A 19,623-nucleotide genomic window follows, 5' to 3' on the forward strand; every position below is an offset into this window, starting at 1 on the left:
ATCCAACTTGTTAAAGAAGACTCTAAAATGGCCGAGTACTTGCCTTCCCAAAGTAGCCAAGCATTTTGATCCAGCGACAGTCCGCAGAGCGGTTGTCCGACTGGAAAGGCGGCGACTAAAGGAAGGCGACAAAGGGAAAAGCCTAAAGAGCAATAAGCAAGGAAAGATAGAACTCTGATAAATATTTACATAGGCCCTTGGCCGAATCTTCAAGTAGAAGTTCAAGATACACCCCGCGGGTGGAGCTGTTCGAATTTAACAAAGTTTTCCAAAAGATTACTAAGACAAATAAAGCAGAGGCAAAAACGGCAGCCTAGGAGGCGGCATCTGGGATCAGAGGATCGGAGGAGACGGCGGTGTCAGGCGCCGGGGCGGCCGGCTGGGCGGTCTCGGTTTGATTGCCTCCGGCGGCAGTCGCCTTCTCTGGACGCGGCTCGTTGCTGGAGGCGCGGTCGAGCTGAGGCTGGCCGCCCGCTCTGTCTTCTGGCACCTCCGTCTCGCCTTCGTCCTCCGCCTCGCCTTCCTCCTCGGTGCTGGAGTCAATCACCTCCGCCGAGTCCTCGCCGAAGTCTGGGTTCATCCCGAACCACTCTGGCGGCACCTCCTCGCCGCCTGCAGCCCGCTCGGGGACGAAGACACTGGTGTCCTGTAGTTAGCAATTGCCACCGCACGCTCGACAAGGGCACCCTCCACTGCCACCAACTCTGCCTGGGCCTCTGACCGGAACGCGGCCAGCCGGTCCAGGTCCAGCCCCGGATACCACGCCTTGACGAACTCCAAGGCCGACGCGCTCCGGCCCGGGCCGAGGAACCCTTCCAAGCTTCAAGACGGCCAGCTGCGACCTCCAGCCAGTCGGCGGTCCGACTGGCGGTGCGCAGGGCTGGCATGTCTGGCCACAGAGCGGCAACCGCCTGGGCGCCGGCACGCTGAAGCCAGCGCATCAGCCGATGGGCCGGACGAAGACGGGCCTCGATGCTCAGAAGCTGCTCACCGACGGTTTGGGGGGCGTTAGCGGCGATCTCTGCGTCGCTTGCCCTCCGCATCTCGCGATCAACCTCAATGGCCTGAGTGACTGCCTGCGAGTGGCCAGGGAAGAAGTCTGCCAAGACAAAAAAGAAGTGAGTCGGAAAAACCAGAAATCAGCTCGATCTATAGTTGGAAGCTCGAAGAAAGAAAGGAAGAAAAGAAACTCACCATCGATGATGTCCTCGATCTCATGGAAGCCGGAGGTCAGCATCGCCTCCCTGTCAGTCCAGGAGGAGCGCTCGCTCTCGAACTCGGCCAGGAGAGTGGCTTCCTTCTTCTCGGCCTCGTCCTGCGCCTTCTTGAGCAGCTCCTTCTGCTTGGCCAGCTGCGAGGCCAGCAGGTCACGCTCTGCGACAAGTTTGCTGCACTCCTCCTCCTTGGCGCGCAAGGCGGTGTTGGCCTCGCCCAGCTGCTGCTGAAGAGCGGCGTTGGCCTCTGAAGAAGAAAAAATACGAAAGACGATAAGTCATCAACAAAGAAAGTCGCTGAGAAGATCCGGCCCGACTGCTCAGCAGTCGGCCCGAATCTCGGGGACTACAGCCCGCGGGTGCGCCAGCGTGCCCCCGCAAAAAAGAAGAAGGACTCACCCCGGCTCTTCGACAAGTCGGCAGTCCGCCTGCCTAGCTCCTCAACATTGCGGTTGAAGGTGGTAGCACGGAGGTTGTGATACTCCTGCAATAAGCATTTGAGATAAAGTTAATATTTGGAACTCGCCAGAGGGAGTTCCGAACCGCCTGCTGAGCAGCCGGCCCGAAACTCGGGGACTACACCCAGTGGGTGCGCTGGGGCACCCCCACAGAGAAAAACAAGAATCAAAAAGAAGAGGGAAACATACTCGGACGGCCGTTCGCGCTGCTAGATGCGCCCTGGTGCAGTTCTGAAGGGCGTCGCCTTCAGCTTGCAGCTTCGCCTGGACGTCCAGAAGCGCTTGGTTCAGCGGCCCTGTGCCGCCTCCGCGCAACCACCCAACGGGCGCAGCGCTTGTCGCCTCGGCGTCTGGGATTGCCGGGGTCGCGGCGCCGGTCTCCCGGGGTCGCGGCGCCGAGGTCGCCCTCTCAAGACGGCGACGCACCGGCGAGGCAACTTGGAGAAGCAGCCTCACCTCGGACTCGTCCGTAGTCGGCGGCACCGGCGGGCCCGTCGGCTGTTTGCCGTGCGCTCTCCCAGACGGCGGCAGAGGCGGCGGTGGCGGCACAAGCGTGTCCGACATGGAGGCCTCGCCGCTTTCCTTCTCCACGACGGGGTTCTCGGCGCCGACTTCTCCAGTCTGCCCCGTGAACTCCGGGGGCGGCGGCGCCGAGGACAACGGGGTGACGAACAACGCCGACTGGCGGCGCGCGGCCTCCTCGGCTTGCTGCCTTGCTGCAGCGACGGCTTCGGCCTCTTCCAGTTTTTTCTGGGCAGAGGCTGTCGCCCTCTCGGCCTCCGCTTTCTCTAAGAGGTCGGCCTCCTCCTCGTAGCGCTTCTTCCACGCGTTTCGCTCCGTCGCCTCCCGGAGGTCGGCGGCAGGGTCAACCCATCGAGTGTTGGCTGACATCTTCGCCGACCCCATGACGGAGGGGACGGCGACCCTCTCGAGGGTAAGGGGAGCCCTGAAGCAAAAAGGGAATGAAAAAGGATACTCGGACAAGATTCACCAAAGAAAAATAAAGACGAAGGAGGAAACACTTACGCAGAGACTAGCGGCGGCCTCTTCACTTCCTTGCGGAAGCGGTTGGCCCTCGCGGCCGCCTCCTCCCGTCTGGTCGCGGCGGCCGCCCCCTTGAGCTTCTTCGGCTTGCCGCCGAGTGAACTCCGCCCAGTCTGGCACCTCTTCAAGCCGCCTTGGCCGACCAGGCCGGCGGAGGAACCCGCGCCCGATGGGCCGACCCTTGGCTGGTGGCGCGGGACGACTTCCCCTTCGGCGTCGTCGTCAGACCACTCGGCGAAGGTGGCCGAAGGCCTGAGGCCGCCTCCCGCTCCTCCTCCCCCACCTTCGGCGTCGGCTTCCATCGCCGCCGCCCCCAAGTCGGGGTCATCGACGTCGCTCTCCGCTTGGTCGGGGACGAACTTGCGGAGCGGTCTCGTGACGCCGGCTGCGGGCTGCATGAGGGGGTTCTAATTCAGAGAAACCAATGAAAATCAGAAGTCGGAGTCGGCTATGAAGAAGACAAAGCAATAAAGAGATGCGACTTACCACTGGAGGGGGGTTGGCGCGCGAGTACAGCTCCTTGCCGAACTGCCAGTCCTCCCCGAGCTCGCAGTTCGCGATGTGGTTCACCATGTTTGCCACCTCTGCGCGGGGCATTTCCCTGGTGCACATCCGACTCGGGTCCCGGTGGTCGCTCATCTGACTGATCAGATGAGGCCGACCTTGAAGAGGGAGGACTCGGCGCACCACAAAGGCGGCCAGCAAGTCGGCCCCAACGAGGCCCTCCAACTGCATTAGAACTCGGAGCCGCGCCACGGCGGCGGCTCCGGCGGGAGTCAGCGTCTTGGCTCGATGAGACCAGCTGGGGAGCCTCCCAGCCGGTGCGCCGGCTTCATAAGGCGGCAAATTGACCCAATCCCCGTCGGGGGCAACGCTCTTCACGTAGAAGTACGACCGTTGCCACATCTTCATTGATTTGATTAACGCGATGGCGGGAAACGGATTGTCGGCCGTCGACCGCCGCATCGCGATGAAGGCGCCGCATTGAGCCGGCACACCGGCAACATGCGTGCCGAGCTTGGATGAGAAGAATTCTCCCCACATCTCGATGGTGGGGAGGACACCGAGGAAGCCTTCGTACAGGGTGGCGAAGGCCGACAGCAGCACCACCGTGTTTGGGGTGAGGTGGTGCGGCTGGAGCCCGTGGAACTCCAGGAAGGATCGGAAGAAGCCGCTCGCCGGCAGCCCTAGGTCACGCATGAGGTACGAGCGGAAGATGACCCGCTCGCCCTCCTCCGGCGCCGGCAATATCTCCCCCTCCGGCGCAGCGCGGGCATGCACGAGGTCTGCGCCGGGGAGGCGGCGCGTCCTGCGGAGAAATTCGATGTGGTCATCATCCACCTTCGAGCCGTCCCACACGCCGGAGCGCACGGCGAGAGCCGTGGCGGCGGAGGAAGAGCTCATCGCTGTTGGTGCAGTGTGTTTTTGCTCGATGGCGGCAAGAGGAAGGAAAGGAGGCAAGAGGAGGCGGGGGAGCAGGGAAGATGGGCGCGCGTGCTTGCCGCTCCACTCCCCCCCGCGTACTTATAGCCTTGAGGGCTGAGAAGCCGATGGGGCAGGTGTGGGATTAACTGCGCGCAGGACCCCACGCCCCCCATGATTTACCCCACGAAGTTACTGCGCGCAGTAACGACGCGGGAAACCCAACCGTCCGCACGGTCACAACGGATCCGTTCGCGTGCCGAGGCGCGGTAGTGGCGGGCCCCTCCTGACGGCCCGTCCCGTCGCGCGCGTGGGTAGGCAGACTATCCTTGCCGCGTGGCACCGCGCGATAGGACCGCGGCGGGCGGCCGTGGGGAGGCGTATCAAGCACGCCGCCTGATCTCCCGCCACGACTTTCGAGCTCTCTACGAAGCAAGACGGCCCTCTGCGAATCCGACTTTCAGACAGTCGGCCTGAAGGAAGACGGCAAGCGAGGTCCTAAGAAGAATGAAACTGTTGAGGCCCCACGGCGCAGTATCACGGAGCCTCACCAGCTTCGGGGACTACTGTCGGAGTAATGGGCCACGGGTAGGCTAATCCGAGCCCCAGAACCGTTCAAGACATTGGGATAAGCAGCGCCGCTTATGCCGAGTCCCAGGGACGATTCCAAGTTATGCCGAGTTCCAGGGACGACTCCAAGATATACCGAGTCCCAGACGGCGACTCCAAGATAAGCCGAGTCCCAGACGGCGACTCCAAGATAAGCCGAGTCCCAGACGGCGACTCCAAGATAAGCCGAGTCCCAGACGACGACTCCGAGATAAGCCGACTCATGGCCGGCGACTTCTAGAGAGGCCGGCTATGGAGAGTCGGCCCGCGACTCCACCCTCGTCTCAAAGGGCGAGGCGGGGTACGGCCACGGCGTGGCCGTCCCCCCCGCTTACAAGGGGTCGGCATGGCTACAGTAAGCCGCATCGTTGAAGATCTCCAGCGGGGCGCGACACTGTTGCCATGCCTGCCCTGACCTCAGCCACAGTGGGCGGCGCACTGTGCCCACGACGCCTACCTGTACGACCCAAGGACGGCGGGGCCGCCTGTCAGTGGGTAGACCGAAGACGGCACGAGCGCCCTGGAGACGGACCCGTGGGAGTCGGCCCCCTGGAGTCGGCCGACTCCTCCCACGGGCCCCGCATGCCATTAACCATACAAGATGGGGAATGGAGACAGTGAACGCACGCCAGACGGTGGCGCTGTTGCCATGACCACATGACCAAGCCAGCGTCATCAGGAGTACCGATAAAGTGTCAGGCCTGTCCGCGGGGCCCGCCAGTCGGCGGGCCCCAGTAGTTGGCAGAGCGGACGATGGCCTGAGAGACAGACGGCTGGGACCCACGCCCAGCCAGATTACCATTGTACCCCTGGGGGGTAGGCCTATATAAACCCCCCGGGAAGCCCATGCAAAGGGTTCGGACCCCGATAGAAATAGACCTTAGAGCATAGGAAGGAGAGAGCTAGCCTTGCCCTCTCCTACCTCCAGATACAGCTCCAGGAGCACCATTGTAGCCACTTTGCCATAGTGACCATGCGGAGACCCCGCAGAGCAGCAGTAGGGGTGTTATCTCCTCGGAGAGCCCTGAAGCTGGGTAAGTTTCGCCGGCGTGCATGTCTTCGCCTCATCCCGTTTCTGGGCACCGGCGACGTTCTACTCGCTCCCACCATGATTAGCCATCCTTTGGCATATGTCGTACCCAACCCCTGACAACTCCGCCGTTCAGAACAAAAGCACCCGCACGATCGATCTCTCGGCCGCTCCTCCTGCCTCCCGCGCGCCACCCGCCTCCCCGCCCACACCGCCCAACTGCTCCTCAATCCTATTCATCCCCATCAACCTCACCTCACGTCGCCGCTCACACCTTGCATCACACCCGCCGTCAGGGACGTGAGCGCATGCGGGGTGACCGCCAGCGAACGAGCCATGGATTGTGAAACTGAGAGACGGTCAGACAACAGGTATGGGTGCTCACTCTCAGTGATATGTGATGAGGATGAGTGTCCAGCTCGCAGGCAAAACCGCAAAGGTGCCAACAATGTCAATCAGCTGGCATTATATCACTGGGCTGCTAAGATCCGAGATTTTGTGCTGCAAAACAGGCAAGGCAGTCAAGGTGCCTTTGCCATTTGATAGTATCCATTTTAGCTTTAGCGCATACAAACAATTGGGCAAGCAGAGAAAGTTTATAACCCATAAGCAAAGCACGCTCAACTCGCATCACAGATTAGCAGTGCAAGGCTGTGGGGATGACCACCAAGGCCACGAAACCCACATGAAAGGAGGCAAGTAAATTGGTGATAACATATCACAGCAGAGCGAAAATGACAAATCAAGTGCCCAATGCTCAAAAGGACAAAAGTGATGGTTTTAATTAAATTCCAGATAGGCAACAAGACAAAAAAACACATTGGTACCAATTGATGGATCTCCTTTGATCATACATAAGTGAGAATTAAGTTCACAGCTAAGACTCTAGCGATACAAGAGATGGCATTTGTCGCCGCAAACTCAGCCACCACCATCTTACTCTGCCTCAGCTTCACCACTCTTCTTATTGCCCTTCCTTGAGTAACACAATTTCCTCGGGTCCATCTAAGAGCACACAAAACATATCATTAATAGAAATACAAATGGCCACGATAAAACCTGTCAAATAGGCACACAAACGGCTCACCAAGTTCAGGAGGAGTCAAGAGAAAAAAAATGCTCACCTTAGACTTCAATCACTCAGAACTGCATCCTTGCATGGAGTAGATTGTCGATCTGAACGAGGTGCTCGGGGATACATGCCTGGAACTCCGCTATGGTCATGGTCCCTAACAGAACCTGATCTGACTGACCTTTTAAGTGTGTGCCGAGATTTCCAACTTCCGTTGCCAGCCCTCCAGCCCTAAATCTGATCTCGGTTTTAGCACGTCTTAGCTGGCCCGCTTGGTACTTAATCCGAACAAACGTGTGGAGAACGCTCTTAGGCCCCTGTAAGGTGGCATGTGGATTCATGGCGGGCTGTAGACCTTCGAGATCGTCGCGGAGGTGTTGGACAAAAAGAGCCAACCAGCTAAATCCTTCTAGAACGGTTAGCTTCTCACATGTCCACAGCCTTGCTCTCACTAGGGAGTGGAGGTGCTGGTACATGTTGGGCGCCGACGCCAGATCGTTCAGCGTCTCCAGTTTTATGACCCGAATCAGACCGAGGAGGTTCTGCAGGGCTAAGAGCTGATCATTGGTGTTGATGATCGTGACTACCATCTAGGATGGGCTGCAATGTTGAGTCCTGGCTCGCAGATCGGCAGCTCCTGAGTCGCAGATCGGGGCGGCGGGATGCTGTCGTGGTTGAGGACCAGGGCCCTGTGCGAAACTAAAAAATGAGGCCGTGTCTAATTAAAAAAAAATAAACTAACAAGCAATTATAATGCAGTGGCGGAGGACGGATTTTTCTTGAGATGGGGCAGAATCTGAGCACATAACAAATTTGATGCACAATGTAGGTAATCCACCAAATTAACAATGTACACCAATAATTTCATGTGGGATTATTAGTATACTAACAAAATATAATGAAAATTAGAACACATATAAATAGAAAATACTTCAAATCTCTGTGTAAAATCAATGATATTGTGTTTAGATGTGTAGTAATATTTATGGCACATCTAGATGTGCTTTAGCAAAATTGTTTAAAACTTTAAATAAAAACAACAGAAAAACATAACGTTAATAAATCTAATGGCATCTAGAAAAAATCAGGCAATGAAAGCTCCAATCTAGCTATTTTCACCGGCGGCGAGCACAACATTAAGCAGTCAATCACACAACAATCACCCAGCATCAAGCAGTAGCCCACGCATACGCGGCAGCGAGCAGCCAAGCATCGCACGGACGGGGTCAATTACCTCGTTATTGATGACGACCGGCGGCAGCGGCGGAGACGACTGAAGTCACTCGAGGCGGCTGCTAGGCAAGTTTCGACGACGGCGAGCCACTCCAGGCGGCGGCGGCGCGAGCTCGTGACTCGTGCGAGTCGATCCAATCTTCCTCGTGCCGGTGCGATTGAACAGATAAGGACAGAGCGCTGCTCACGGCCCAACAACATAGAAACGACTAGGCCTTTGCGAACAGTTTTTTTTTCTTTTTCGATTCCAACCCATGTCTCTTCCCCACACACGCCACCTCCCTTCTCCTCTCTCTCCCAAGTCCCAACCCACTCGCGGCGGAGGCAGCAGGGCCCGCACCGCCGTCGCAGAAGAGGGCGCGCCGCCAAAGCTGAAGACTCCTTTTGCGCAGACCCGTGAGGCGGCACGGCGACGGCAGCAACCTTTTTCTCCAACCTGTTTCCGTTTGAGATACAAGGACTGCTTCTTGCCATCCTTTTTCTCTCTGGATTTGGACTGGGACGTGTTTCTGACTTTCTGTCTACGGGTTACAGCAAAGGTTTCTTGGTTTCTTCAGATGTCTGCGGGGTAGGCAAGATATGTTTGCCATGCTGCCCGCCGTGAGGGGAGACACCGCCCAGGCACGAGCACCGGCGCCGCCGAGAAGCTCGTCCATGGCCACGGGTAAGGTGTCTTGGAGCGATTCTACATCTCGTTTAGTTTGGGGCCGGGTTTCAGTCAATAGATTATTCTACTATTTAATTTCATTATCTGAACGTACGCTGGGAGTAAATGGACGTGCCCGTGTTCCATTGTTGCTGATGTAATACTAGCTTTCGATTCATAGGCCTGTCACCATCGGAGAGTGCAAGAAGAAAGCTCCGAGGAAGATCCACAAAGCCGAGAGGGAGAAGCATGAGCGCGATCTGCTCAATGATCTCTTCAGTGAACTTGGCGAAATAGGTCACTAACCTCGACACCTCCTAGATTATGTCACTGCCAGCGTTGCTTCAGTTACCCTGTCTCTGAATTTTGGGGATCGTTTCCTTTGGAATGTTAGAGCTGAGCGTGGGTATGTGTGAATCTGCATTGTGTTGTTACCATCCATTTCCATGGCTTTTGGGGTGAGTACTGGGGTTCAGTACGTGTCATGGATTGCCTTAGTAGATCCCAGTGAATGTTTATGCTGATGAAAAGGTGTATGAGCTCATTCAAAATTAGTAACAAATGTCCAACATATAAAATTGTGTATTACCTGCATCCATTAATTTCAATCTTTTTCTAATCCATCTGCCTCAGACATGCATCTTGAACCAAGCTGTATGTTCCTTGGAGTCTATTGTTTCTTACATTGCACCATGTGTGTCGCGGGGTCGAGGAAAAGGCCAGCGTTGACATGATGTGCAGACGCTAACGCAATCTCCAGCCAACCCACGTGGCGGGCGGCGCGCGGGCTGGAAGCGTGACGGGTCGTTCTTGGTATGGAGAAAGGGACAAGAGAGAAACCCCAGACCTGTGTGCTGATGCGAGCCCACATCATAGGTGATGTTTCAAGTTTTTCGGATCATATTATTCAAGTTTCTATCGCAATAAAAATATCTTACTATTCAAGTTGATTCACTCCTTCTGCATCAGTCCAGTATGTTGTTCCTTATGTATAGGATGTTTCCTGATACTAGGAACTTAAATCATAGTTGAGAAATTTAGTAATGTATCTCTGCTCACAAAGGACTAATGATGTCCATCCAATATGCTTACATTTTCATGCCGGCAAAACCAGAAAATTGTCATATTAAATGTAAACATACAGTTTGCTGAACCTAAGTCCTCAGTTCATCATGCTGAAACATTACTTAATGTTAATTTAACAAAGCATGTGGCTGCAAGCCAATTCTGAATTTCTTTATGGTGTAAATGAACTCTCATTAACTCCGAGCATAAAATGTTGCAGGCTATTACAACTATTTTGGTCAGCTGCAAGGACAAAGATAATGGGGAAAGATGCAAAGATATTCAGTGAAGCTGCAGGTAGGCTGGTTGATAAGTGAACCAGTTCAATTTTCATTGTACCATTTATATCAAAATCTTGAATGAGTTTTTGTTGGTTGTTCAGTGACTAAGCTTCTGTTGGTTAATCTGAAGTTGAATTGTACTCTGGATAAAGTCATTTTCTGATACGGTAGCTAATTGCTTTTTTTTTTTGCACATTCTAATTTAAAAAAGAAGCATTAACAAATCATACATGGTTCCAAGCAGAAAATAAACTAAATGTAGCCCATTTCTTTAGTATTAGGATTTCTAAACTGTTGTCCCAAAAACATACAAGGACACGTTTCTAATTTCAGATTTGGCTTTTGGATTTTTCTATGAACAAGCCATGTACAATTACATAGGCTGCCGTGTATAGTACACAGAAAGAACAAATGAAACGGGCTTGCAGATTCAGTTTTCATTTGCACTTTATCATAGTTAATGCTTCCTGTTAAAACAAGCCACTTAGAATGATCTGCTTTTCTGTAGCCTCTCTAATGTTTGTGGTTTTGAAGTACACATCTACCACTTTTTAAACACTTCTTATGATCCATATAAAATTTGGTGAATCGAAGAGTTTGTTTCATGATTTTTAACATACTGAAATTAAATGTTTGGCTTATATTTGACGAGCTTGCTCTTTTTGAAAATTGACAGCTAAAGGTAAATAAATGCCATTGGTATGTTCTAATTTCTATCATCCATCGCTGCAAATATATTCTAACTCAATACAGCAGTTTCTTATGTTTTTTTGGTTCGTCTTCACTCGTCCAGCAAATTTCTGCTTATATTTCAGTTGAACACTTTTGAGCAAGCTGTTCTTTATTTTGCCAGTGCGTAGATGCGGAACCGCGAGCAGCAGCCAGGTATACTCAGCTTTGTTGCTGCCGCTCCTTTTCCTCCCTCCCTTTCTTTCTTATATAGGTTTCCATCTAATGGTAGCTCTCTCTCTCTCTCTCTCTCTCTCTCTCTCTCTTTTTTATGTCTCTATTTTTTAAACAGCAGAACAAACTACCATACGTACACACTGAAATTGATTCTGTTGTAAGCTTATTTCACTTTTTTCCTTCTAATCCATCAAGGAATGGCTGTAATGAATATTTACTACAAGAGAACAAATGTAGACCTTGATCTGTTGTAGTATATGGCTACATTCAAGACAACAAGAATATGCTTTTGGAGCCTGTTGAACCTTGATCTGAATTGCTGGTCGTGTCTGGGTCATCGGCCATTCACCTTGTAAAGCTGACCGTTCTCTGTTAATATAGAATTGTTTGTATCTATATGAAACTACTAAACTTCCTCTGCTCTATGTTCTATGAATGAACATTCGTCTGCTGCAGCTCTATTACCATGCCTTATATTTTTAATCACTAACATGCCACTGTTTCATCTGCATTGCCAAAGACGTTACCAAATTCTCCAGCATGTTTAGTGTGCCCAGTCACGCAGAGGAAGTGAACCGCAAATGCACATCCACCAAACTACTGGAATTTGAGCAACGCATGAAGCCCAGAGGGCTCCTTATTCTTGGCATGGAGCATGATGAGCTTGGCGAACGCGCCAAAACGGCTTCACGGCCTGGAGCAGATCGCTCTGGACGCAAGCAGAACACCGAGAAGATCAAACCTTGAGCCAGAGAACAGAAAACCCGGGCAAGAAATTCCGCCAAACAGCTCAACCTGCTGATGTTGTTTCTTATGTGATCAGCAGAGTAACCTGCAATGAAGGATTCTGAGGAAACTTTGCTTGCTATGATTGCCAATAAAAATCCTCTTTGCAATTATCTTTTGACTTATAATTATGTCTGTCATTTCTGATGTTGTGACTGCAATGAAGAACTCTTATATGAATATAATTCATGTTGTGACTATTGCTGCTTTGTTAAGCTGAGATCAAGGACTGTTGGTCATTTCTAAAGATCAAGACCTAACCAGCCACCCTAATCTAAGTGCCAGATTGTGGGAAGTTTGAAGAAGCCCAACATGCATAACCAAGCTTAGATTAGGAACCCAACTAGCCCCCTGATGTGTGTAGACAGCATTAGAGCGCATAATCCCGCCTCAAGAGGTGCACCCGGGGCGCACCCCAGCCACTAGTTTTGATAAAAGTAGAGCATTGCAATCTGTTCATGAAGCATTCACAGGTTAGTGTGCCTATCTATGAGAGAGAGAGAGAGGATCACACTGGTTTGCCACCACATAGGCACGTGCATATAAGCATATTCATTAAGAGCTCTCGAACACTGTAGGTAGTTACTGCTATAAGATTGTCCTTGTCCATGTAGAAATAGAGAGCACAGTACATTAGCTCTCCAATGGACCTATAGCACGCTGTTCAAGAAAAATACGGGTCTGACATATAATAGGGGTATTAAAGCTTTAAGTGTGTTATAGACTAGCTACTAACTAGTAGTTAGCTTTCCTCTCTCTTCTTGCCTTCTCCCCTCCACATGCAAAACAATGACAAGGATCCTATATGGCCAGCTGAGGTGGCATTGTTGGGGAACTCTAAGAAGATTTGCACTCGAGTGGCACACAGCACACTTAACAAGTTTTGGGGCCAAATCTGCATTTGTGGTGCTTAGGGGGCCTGGATATGATACCGTTGATCCATTTTACTCAACAGAAAAACACATGGACACAAAACCAAGTCGATTAATGGTTAGTTAAACGCACAAATCAGCTTCAAATTAGTAACATGACGAACACTCACTGTTAACCATTAGTTCTTTCTCATGCGGTGCATAATATATTTCAGCAATTACCTTAATGGCTTCAAGTGACACCTCACCGTCAAGGAAAAATTTATTAGCATCTTCATTACCAGTGTAAGCAAGAACCTGCAGAAGAATGCAAATGGAATTTACAAAATGACAATATAAAGACATGAAACCAGGTTAATGATGTAAGAAAATAAGGTATTACTGTGGTCTCTTGTCCAGTAATACCAAAGTAGTCAGCAACTGGTTCACCAACTTCCTCATTGTCTCGCTCCACAAAGACAAATAATAGCTGCATATACATGAACACACCTATGCATCAATGATTCACAAAACACATGCCAAGAAGTATTAAGCACAAAAAATAGTACAAGGAAAAACAACCAAAGAGTTGGAAATTAACTTGAACATAGAACAAAGCAAAGGATAGAGGTCCAAACAAAATCAGTTGGTCAACAATGTAAGTAAGGTTAATCGCATGAGATTAGATTGATTGAGCCTCTCGGGTGGTATATATAGAGTATGTGAGGCAATTTGCCTCCCCAGACACATATGACAATACAAGGTTGCAATCCTAATTGTCCCCTGCTCCCCCAACACACACAAACAGACATAATGGAAGCTTGTTAGTGTGGATTGGGTTGCCAAAAATAGAAGGGGAAGTTTCTTGAGTTAGTGTGGTCACCAAAGGAAGCTTGTTAGCAGACACAAAATTAGCAATGGCTGATGCTTTAAACTCCCCATCTGCATCACACACATTGGATTATATGTGTTAATAGGTGCACAAAAAATTGAAAATAAGGCTGGTACTGAAATCTAGAATAATTAAGAGATGAAGGCACCTACCATAGAAGGTCAACTTCTCCTCCTCTTTCTTCAGAAGTACTGCTGATGGACGCTTTGCTGCTGTGTCGATATGGAAAAGCTTAGCAACATCAGGAGTCGAAGTCTGATAAAAGTTGATGCTATCTTCCAGCCTTGAAGCAGCAGCAAGCTCGTCACTTTGAGCACCCTATATAGTAGAAGTTCGCGTAATAATTAAAAAAGGGTCCAAGGTGTCAACGTAAAAAGTCATCAACCACTAATCATTTTTGCTGTTGCGAGTTATTTTCAGCCATTAAAATTGGTCCTCAGGACATGGAAGTAGAACAATTAACCTTACTTGCAGGACATATATTATTGAAGTGTGACAGTAAAACAGCAATAAAACATGAAATCCTCCTTTCACTTAATTCAGCTGGAAGTCAATAAAACAGCAATATGGTGAAAAAAAGTATGGAAGGTTTTTTTTCCTTGATTCAAAGCACCTGTCGTACTGATACCTTATTGTAAGCACCACAATTGTTTTTACAGTCTTAAGTTCCCAGGACAATTTGGTCAAAAAAAGTTCCCAGGACAATGTACATGTAAGTGTGTGTTTTACTTATACCTCATTGCTCTGAGTTGTGTAACGATGGAATGGAACAACGGCAATGTAGTTCCAGTGGCTTTCGTGCATAATTAAACATTTTCTTGATACTAGTAATGATAGAAAACCACATTTGGAGGGACCAAAGAGAGGACCTTTTACAAACCGAAGTAACAATATGAAAAAGCGAAGCACATGAGATAGAATGGCAAGACAATGCACTAGGAGTACCGCCTACCTTAGACGCTTCAAGTCGGTGAATGTTTTTTAAGCACGCTTCTGCTCGATCTGTCGGTTTTTACCTGAAACCAGAAACAGAGTTTGTTGTTCGCAAAACCCATGATACTGACACATTGAGGTAAGGTCATATCTATGTCAAATTGTCAAGAAAGAAGTGGCAAAAATGGCCAATGTTGGGTTAGATAGGCAAATGGAGAACTTTCTGAAAACCTGAATAAATAAGATTGGTTAGCACATTCATAACAAACCTGAATGAAAAAAGGAAAAAAATTGCAATGGGGTCGTGACATCACCTTTGGATTGTGAAACTGAGAGACGGTCAAACAACAGGTACGGGTGCTCACTCTCAGTGATATGTGACGAGGATGAGTGTCCAGCTCCAACAATGTCAATCATCTGGCATTATATCACTGGGCTGCTAAGATCCGAGATTTTGTGCTGCAAAACAGGCAAGGTAGTCAAGGTGCCTTTGCCATTTGATAGTATCCATTTCAGCTTTAGCGGATACAAACAATTGGGCAAGCAGAGAAAGTTTATAACCCATATGCAAAGCACGCTCAACTCGCATCACAAATTAGCAGTGCAAGGCTGTGGGGATGACCACCAAAGCCACGAAACCCACATGAAAGGAGGCAAGTAAATTGGTGATAACAGATCACAGCAGAGCGAAAATAACAAATCAAGTGCCCAATGCTCAAAAGGACACAAGTGATGGTTTTAATTAAATTCCAGATAGGCAACAAGACAAAAAACACATTGGTACCAATTGATGGATCTCCTTTGATCATACATAAGTGACAATTAAGTTCACAACTAAGACTCTAGCGATACAAGAGATGGCATTTGTCGCCGCAAACTCAGCCACCACCATCTTACTCTGCCTCAGCTTCACCACTCTTCTTATTGCCCTTCCTTGAGTAACACAAGTTCCTCGGGTCCATCTAAGAGCACACAAAACAGATCATTAATAGAAATACAAATGGCCACGATAAAACCTGTCAAATAGGCACACAATCGGCTCACCAAGTTCAGGAGGAGTCAGGAGAAAAAAATGCTCACCTTAGACTTCAATCACTCAGAACTGCATCCCCGCATGGAGTAGATTGTCGATATGAACGAGGTGCTCGGGGATACATGCCTGGAACTCCGCCATGGTCACGGTCCCTAACAGAACCTGGTCTGACTGACCTTTTAAGTGTGTGCCGAGATTTCCAACTTTCGTTGCCAGCCCTCCAGCCCTAAATCTGATCTCGGTTTTAGCACGTCTTAGCTGGCCCGCTTGGTACTTAATCCGAACAAACGTGTGGAGAACGCTCTTAGGCCCCTGTAAGGCGGCATGTGGATTCATGGCGGGCTGTAGACCTTCGAGATCGTCGCGGAGGTGTTGGACAAAAAGAGCCAACCAGCTAAATCCTTCCAGAACGGTTAGCTTCTCACATGTCCACAGCCTTGCTCCCACTAGGGAGTGGAGATGCTGGTACATGTTGGGCGCCGACGCTAGTTCCTCCAGCGTCACCAGTTTTATGACCCGAATCAGACCGGTGAGGTTCTGCAGGGCTAAGAGCTGACCATTGGTGTTGATGATCGTGACTGCCATCTAGGATGGGCTGCAATGTGGAGTCCTGGCTCGCAGATCGGCAGCTCCTGGGTCGCAGATCGGGGTGGCGGGATGCTGTCGTGGTTGAGGACCAGGGCCCTGTGCGAAACTAAAAAAATGAGGCCGTGTCTAATTAAAAAAAATAAACTAACAAGCAATTATAATGCAGTGGCGGAGGACGGGTTTTTCTTGAGATGGGGCAGAATCTAAGCACATAACAAATTTGATGCACAATGTAGGTAGTCTACCAAATTAACAATGTACACCAATACTTTCATGTGGGATTATAAGTATACTAATAAAATATAATGAAAATTAGAACACATTTAAATAGAAAATACCTCAAATCTCTGTGTCAAATCAATGATATAGTGTTTAGATGTGTAATGTTTATGGCACATCTAGATGTGCTTTAGCAAAATTGTTTAAAACTTTAAATAAAAACAATAGAAAAACATACCGATAATAAATCTAATGGCATCTAGAAAATCAGGCAATGAAAGCTCCAATCTAGCTATTTCCACCGGCGCCGAGCATAACATCAAGCTGTCAATCACACAGCAAGCACCAAGCATCAAGCAGTAGCCCACACATACGCGGCAGCAAGCAAGGCCAAGAGGAATAGAAAGGAGATAATCTTCTATTGCCATGACGACTTGAGAGAGAATTATATAAAAAGGATTTCCTTCTACGATTCATGACTCCAATATTCGAGTTGGTTCACAAGAGAATTTAACGGGGTTCCAAAGATGCCGAATTGGGAAGAATTGATAGCGAGTGAGAGGGAATTCAAATAGACGAAATGTAGAGGTAAAAGGAAAAGGGAATTTTCCTTTTTCAAGTTTATGAAATCGGTACAAGGAATTCTAGAGTGAGACCCAGTGGAGATTGAGCCGCAGGATGAAGGGAAGGTCGTTTGGGCTACTTGGCTTGTCGTCGACCATCTGTGGTCTGCTCTAGCTTGTTGTGGCCACCGTTGGCTAGTTGTGGCCTCTTATGGCCTATCATGGTTGGACGTGGTTGGCTACTGGCCGGCTACGACTGGCTACGGCTAGCTATGGATGGCTCGGCGAGGCTACAGCTCGCGGGGTAGGGCTATGTCCAACTATGGCTAGCTAAGGTTGGTCAAACAAGGCTAGGGCTTAGTCGGGTTTGGCTGCGGCTAGCTAGGTGGGGCTATGGTTGGCTACGTTTGGTCGAGCATGGATACGGGCAGCTAGAAGGTGGATGCGATGATTGGATAGATCAGGAATCTTGGCGTGGCTCTATTGCTTGCCGATGAAGGACATAGAGAGGTCGCGGTCTCCGTGAGGCAGATAGATCAAAAGTAGTAAGGGCAGTGAAGGGGGTTGATTGTTAAGAGAAGATAAAGATCTTCACTTCCATGAGTTCTGACTTGGAGGATTTGAGTGAGATGTGAGAGAAGATTCACGCGATGAATTCGAGAAGGGTCCACGGAATTCGGGAGGAATTTCCGGAGGAGAGAAAAGACATCACGAGGGATTGAGGGAAAGTTGCTTCGGATTGTGCACTCCGACACAAAACACTATTAACCACTAAAGGACTCCAGCAAACTCCTACAATAAATTCTAAATGTACGCCACGTTTTTCTTAGTGGGTCAACTTACGTTTGACCTAGTGACTACATGATTCACACATTGCATGAAAAAGTTCTAAAAAGTTTGGATTTTTGGCTTCCGAAAACCTGGGATGGTACAGTCCACTCCCATTATAGGAATCTCGTCCTCGAGATTTAGTGGTTGCTTGGTCGATGAAGAGGCGGAGATGTTGCTTCTGAAATCAAAACTTCTGGCACGTTTTTTTTTGTTCAAGGTGGTTGATCCATAGGACCTTGTGGAAAGGAATTGTCGTCCTTTTAGCTTCTTTCATAACTTGATCCAAATTCTTTTCCAGGTGTCCAAGGTACTCGAGCATGTCCTTCTTCTTCTTTTTTGCGGGGGGAAAAGCATTTCATTAATTGATAATGGTTTCTACATTCCTCACTAATGATAGTGCTAATCTCCTGGGGTACATATGAGAGCCAGCATGCAGTGCGTTGTTGGCCACGGCCAATGGCTGCCATGGCCCATGGCGTGGCTTGCCTTGTTCTGTGCTCTGCCAATTTGCCGGACGTGGGTCTCCCTTTCCTTGAGCAAGTCAGCCACATCTGCAAGTTGATACATGTTGCTTGATCGGTCTGGTGTACTGGACGAAAGTAGAGCGACTAACTCGGCGCAGTCGGATTCCACCATAATAGGTGTCGTAGACCAATGCAGCGCTAGTGGTAGGCCTTCTTCGCATGCTGCTAGTTCCGATTCGAAGGGGCTTTGGCAGTTGAAGAGCCACCTACAAGCTGCAAATATCACACTACCAGTATGGTCACGTAATATCATTCCTGCTCCCGCCGTTCCATCAGCAGCAACGAAAGAACCATCAAAGTTCAGCTTGACACAACCTTCCGGTGGCGGTTCCCATTCGGCCATGGACAGTTCAGACTGCACGCGTTTGGATGGTTTCTTTTGCCCTGCTAAACATGCCGGTTGCTTGCCTTTAGTCAGGTCCTCATTGGGATAATGTTTGATCAAAAGCAACGTCTCCACATAGCTGCACAAAAATCGCCTGGATGCTTCTATCGGGATGAATGGCTTCTCATGTGTGAGTTCATTTCGGACGTACCAAACTCGCCATAACAACATTAGCAGAAGCATACGACGGGTGTCATCGGTCCTGTAGAACTAACAACAGCCAATCTGGCTCATCTCTATGCATGACTTCATCCGACGGTAGGTCCCACACCCTACACATAGCATCCCAGAGATCGCGGGCATGAGGGCACCTGGTTAATGCATGTTGGGTAGTCTCGAGCATGTCCTTCGGGGCTAAGGCTTTTGGGAAGGCGTATGTGTCAAATATTTTTAAGGATGTTTTCTTTTTATTTGGAAACCAAAGCCTTTTTTTGGAAGCAACATTTTAAACCCCCGCCCTTTTTTTTGAAGATTTCACAGAGAAGAAGGTTACAACTTTTGGATTTGGAAATATACTCAAATACATTTGAAATAGGTTGTATCCCATTTTGATTTTTGAAACTTTAATCAATTTTTTTAATTGCTTCAAATAGATTTTTTTTATAATATTAAGACTTTTGAAAGGGTTTTGCTTTTCAAAACTCCTTTGAAATGATTTTTATAAAAATCTCCATGGGGTAGATTTTAGAATTCCGCTTCCTTCAGGGGTGTGGCATGTCGCGCTGCAGCTTGATTCGGTGCCCCGACGGCAAAATTCTCATAGTATTACCTTCACTGTGAAATCTGCGGCGGCAGTCCCCAGTAGAGCGGTCGTCACGGTACCTGAGCAGCTCAGCCGGTCAACGTAAATGGTACGGAGAGAACCTAAATTTTCCACCCTGACCTCCTGATGAGGACATGACTACCTTGGATACGACCAAAAATACTGCATACACGCATATTTGTCAGGTGATTTTTAGTGCAAACTATTCAATAATCTATTTATGTTATCTAGAACAAAAATACTTCACACACTTTTGTGTTTTGTCTAATTGCAGG

General features: G+C 49.4%; 1 protein-coding gene and 2 long non-coding RNA genes across 5 annotated transcripts; 1 reads left to right on the top strand and 2 right to left on the bottom strand.

Moving 5' to 3' along the window:
• Positions 1–6,583: 6,583 nt before the first annotated feature.
• Positions 6,584–8,202, bottom strand: LOC119293260. The gene is made up of 3 exons (XR_005143008.1): positions 8,084–8,202; positions 6,902–7,538; positions 6,584–6,782 (listed from the first exon to the last, which is right to left on the bottom strand). It is a non-coding gene; the product is annotated as an uncharacterized LOC119293260 (long non-coding RNA).
• A 198-nt stretch (positions 8,203–8,400) lies between these two features.
• LOC119294743 lies at positions 8,401–11,926 on the top strand. Of its 3 annotated transcripts, none has more exons than XR_005143539.1 (4): positions 8,401–8,746; positions 8,910–9,604; positions 10,014–10,959; positions 11,501–11,926. It is a non-coding gene; the product is annotated as an uncharacterized LOC119294743 (long non-coding RNA). The 3 variants fall into 3 exon arrangements; XR_005143540.1 differs by having other exon boundaries at positions 8,403–8,746; positions 10,014–10,090; positions 10,928–11,926; XR_005143538.1 differs by having other exon boundaries at positions 8,405–8,746; positions 10,014–11,926.
• A 473-nt stretch (positions 11,927–12,399) lies between these two features.
• Positions 12,400–16,074, bottom strand: LOC119292454. Its single transcript, XM_037571290.1, has 9 exons — positions 15,638–16,074; positions 15,340–15,404; positions 14,526–14,593; positions 14,245–14,378; positions 13,662–13,827; positions 13,501–13,559; positions 13,021–13,107; positions 12,861–12,935; positions 12,400–12,447 (listed from the first exon to the last, which is right to left on the bottom strand). The coding sequence occupies exons 1-9, from the start codon at positions 16,058–16,060 to the stop codon at positions 12,400–12,402; spliced, it is 1,125 nt and encodes a 374-aa protein (XP_037427187.1). The 5' UTR covers positions 16,061–16,074.
• Positions 16,075–19,623: the final 3,549 nt, after the last annotated feature.

The sequence above is a fragment of the Triticum dicoccoides genome, chromosome 4B (assembly GCF_002162155.2).
Source record: "Triticum dicoccoides isolate Atlit2015 ecotype Zavitan chromosome 4B, WEW_v2.0, whole genome shotgun sequence".
NCBI lineage: Eukaryota > Viridiplantae > Streptophyta > Magnoliopsida > Poales > Poaceae > Triticum > Triticum dicoccoides.

Bases quoted from the DNA above. Each gene is read 5' to 3' on its own strand.
- LOC119292454 (XM_037571290.1), bottom strand. From the start codon at position 16,060: ATGGCAGTCACGATCATCAACACCAATGGTCAGCTCTTAGCCCTGCAG. The intron at 14,594-15,339 runs GTAAGATGGTGG...AATTTGACATAG, and splicing joins AGTGGTGAAGCTGAGGCAGA to ATATGACCTTACCTCAATGT. The intron at 13,108-13,500 runs GTGACCACACTA...ATGTATATGCAG, and splicing joins CTGCTAACAAGCTTCCTTTG to CTATTATTTGTCTTTGTGGA.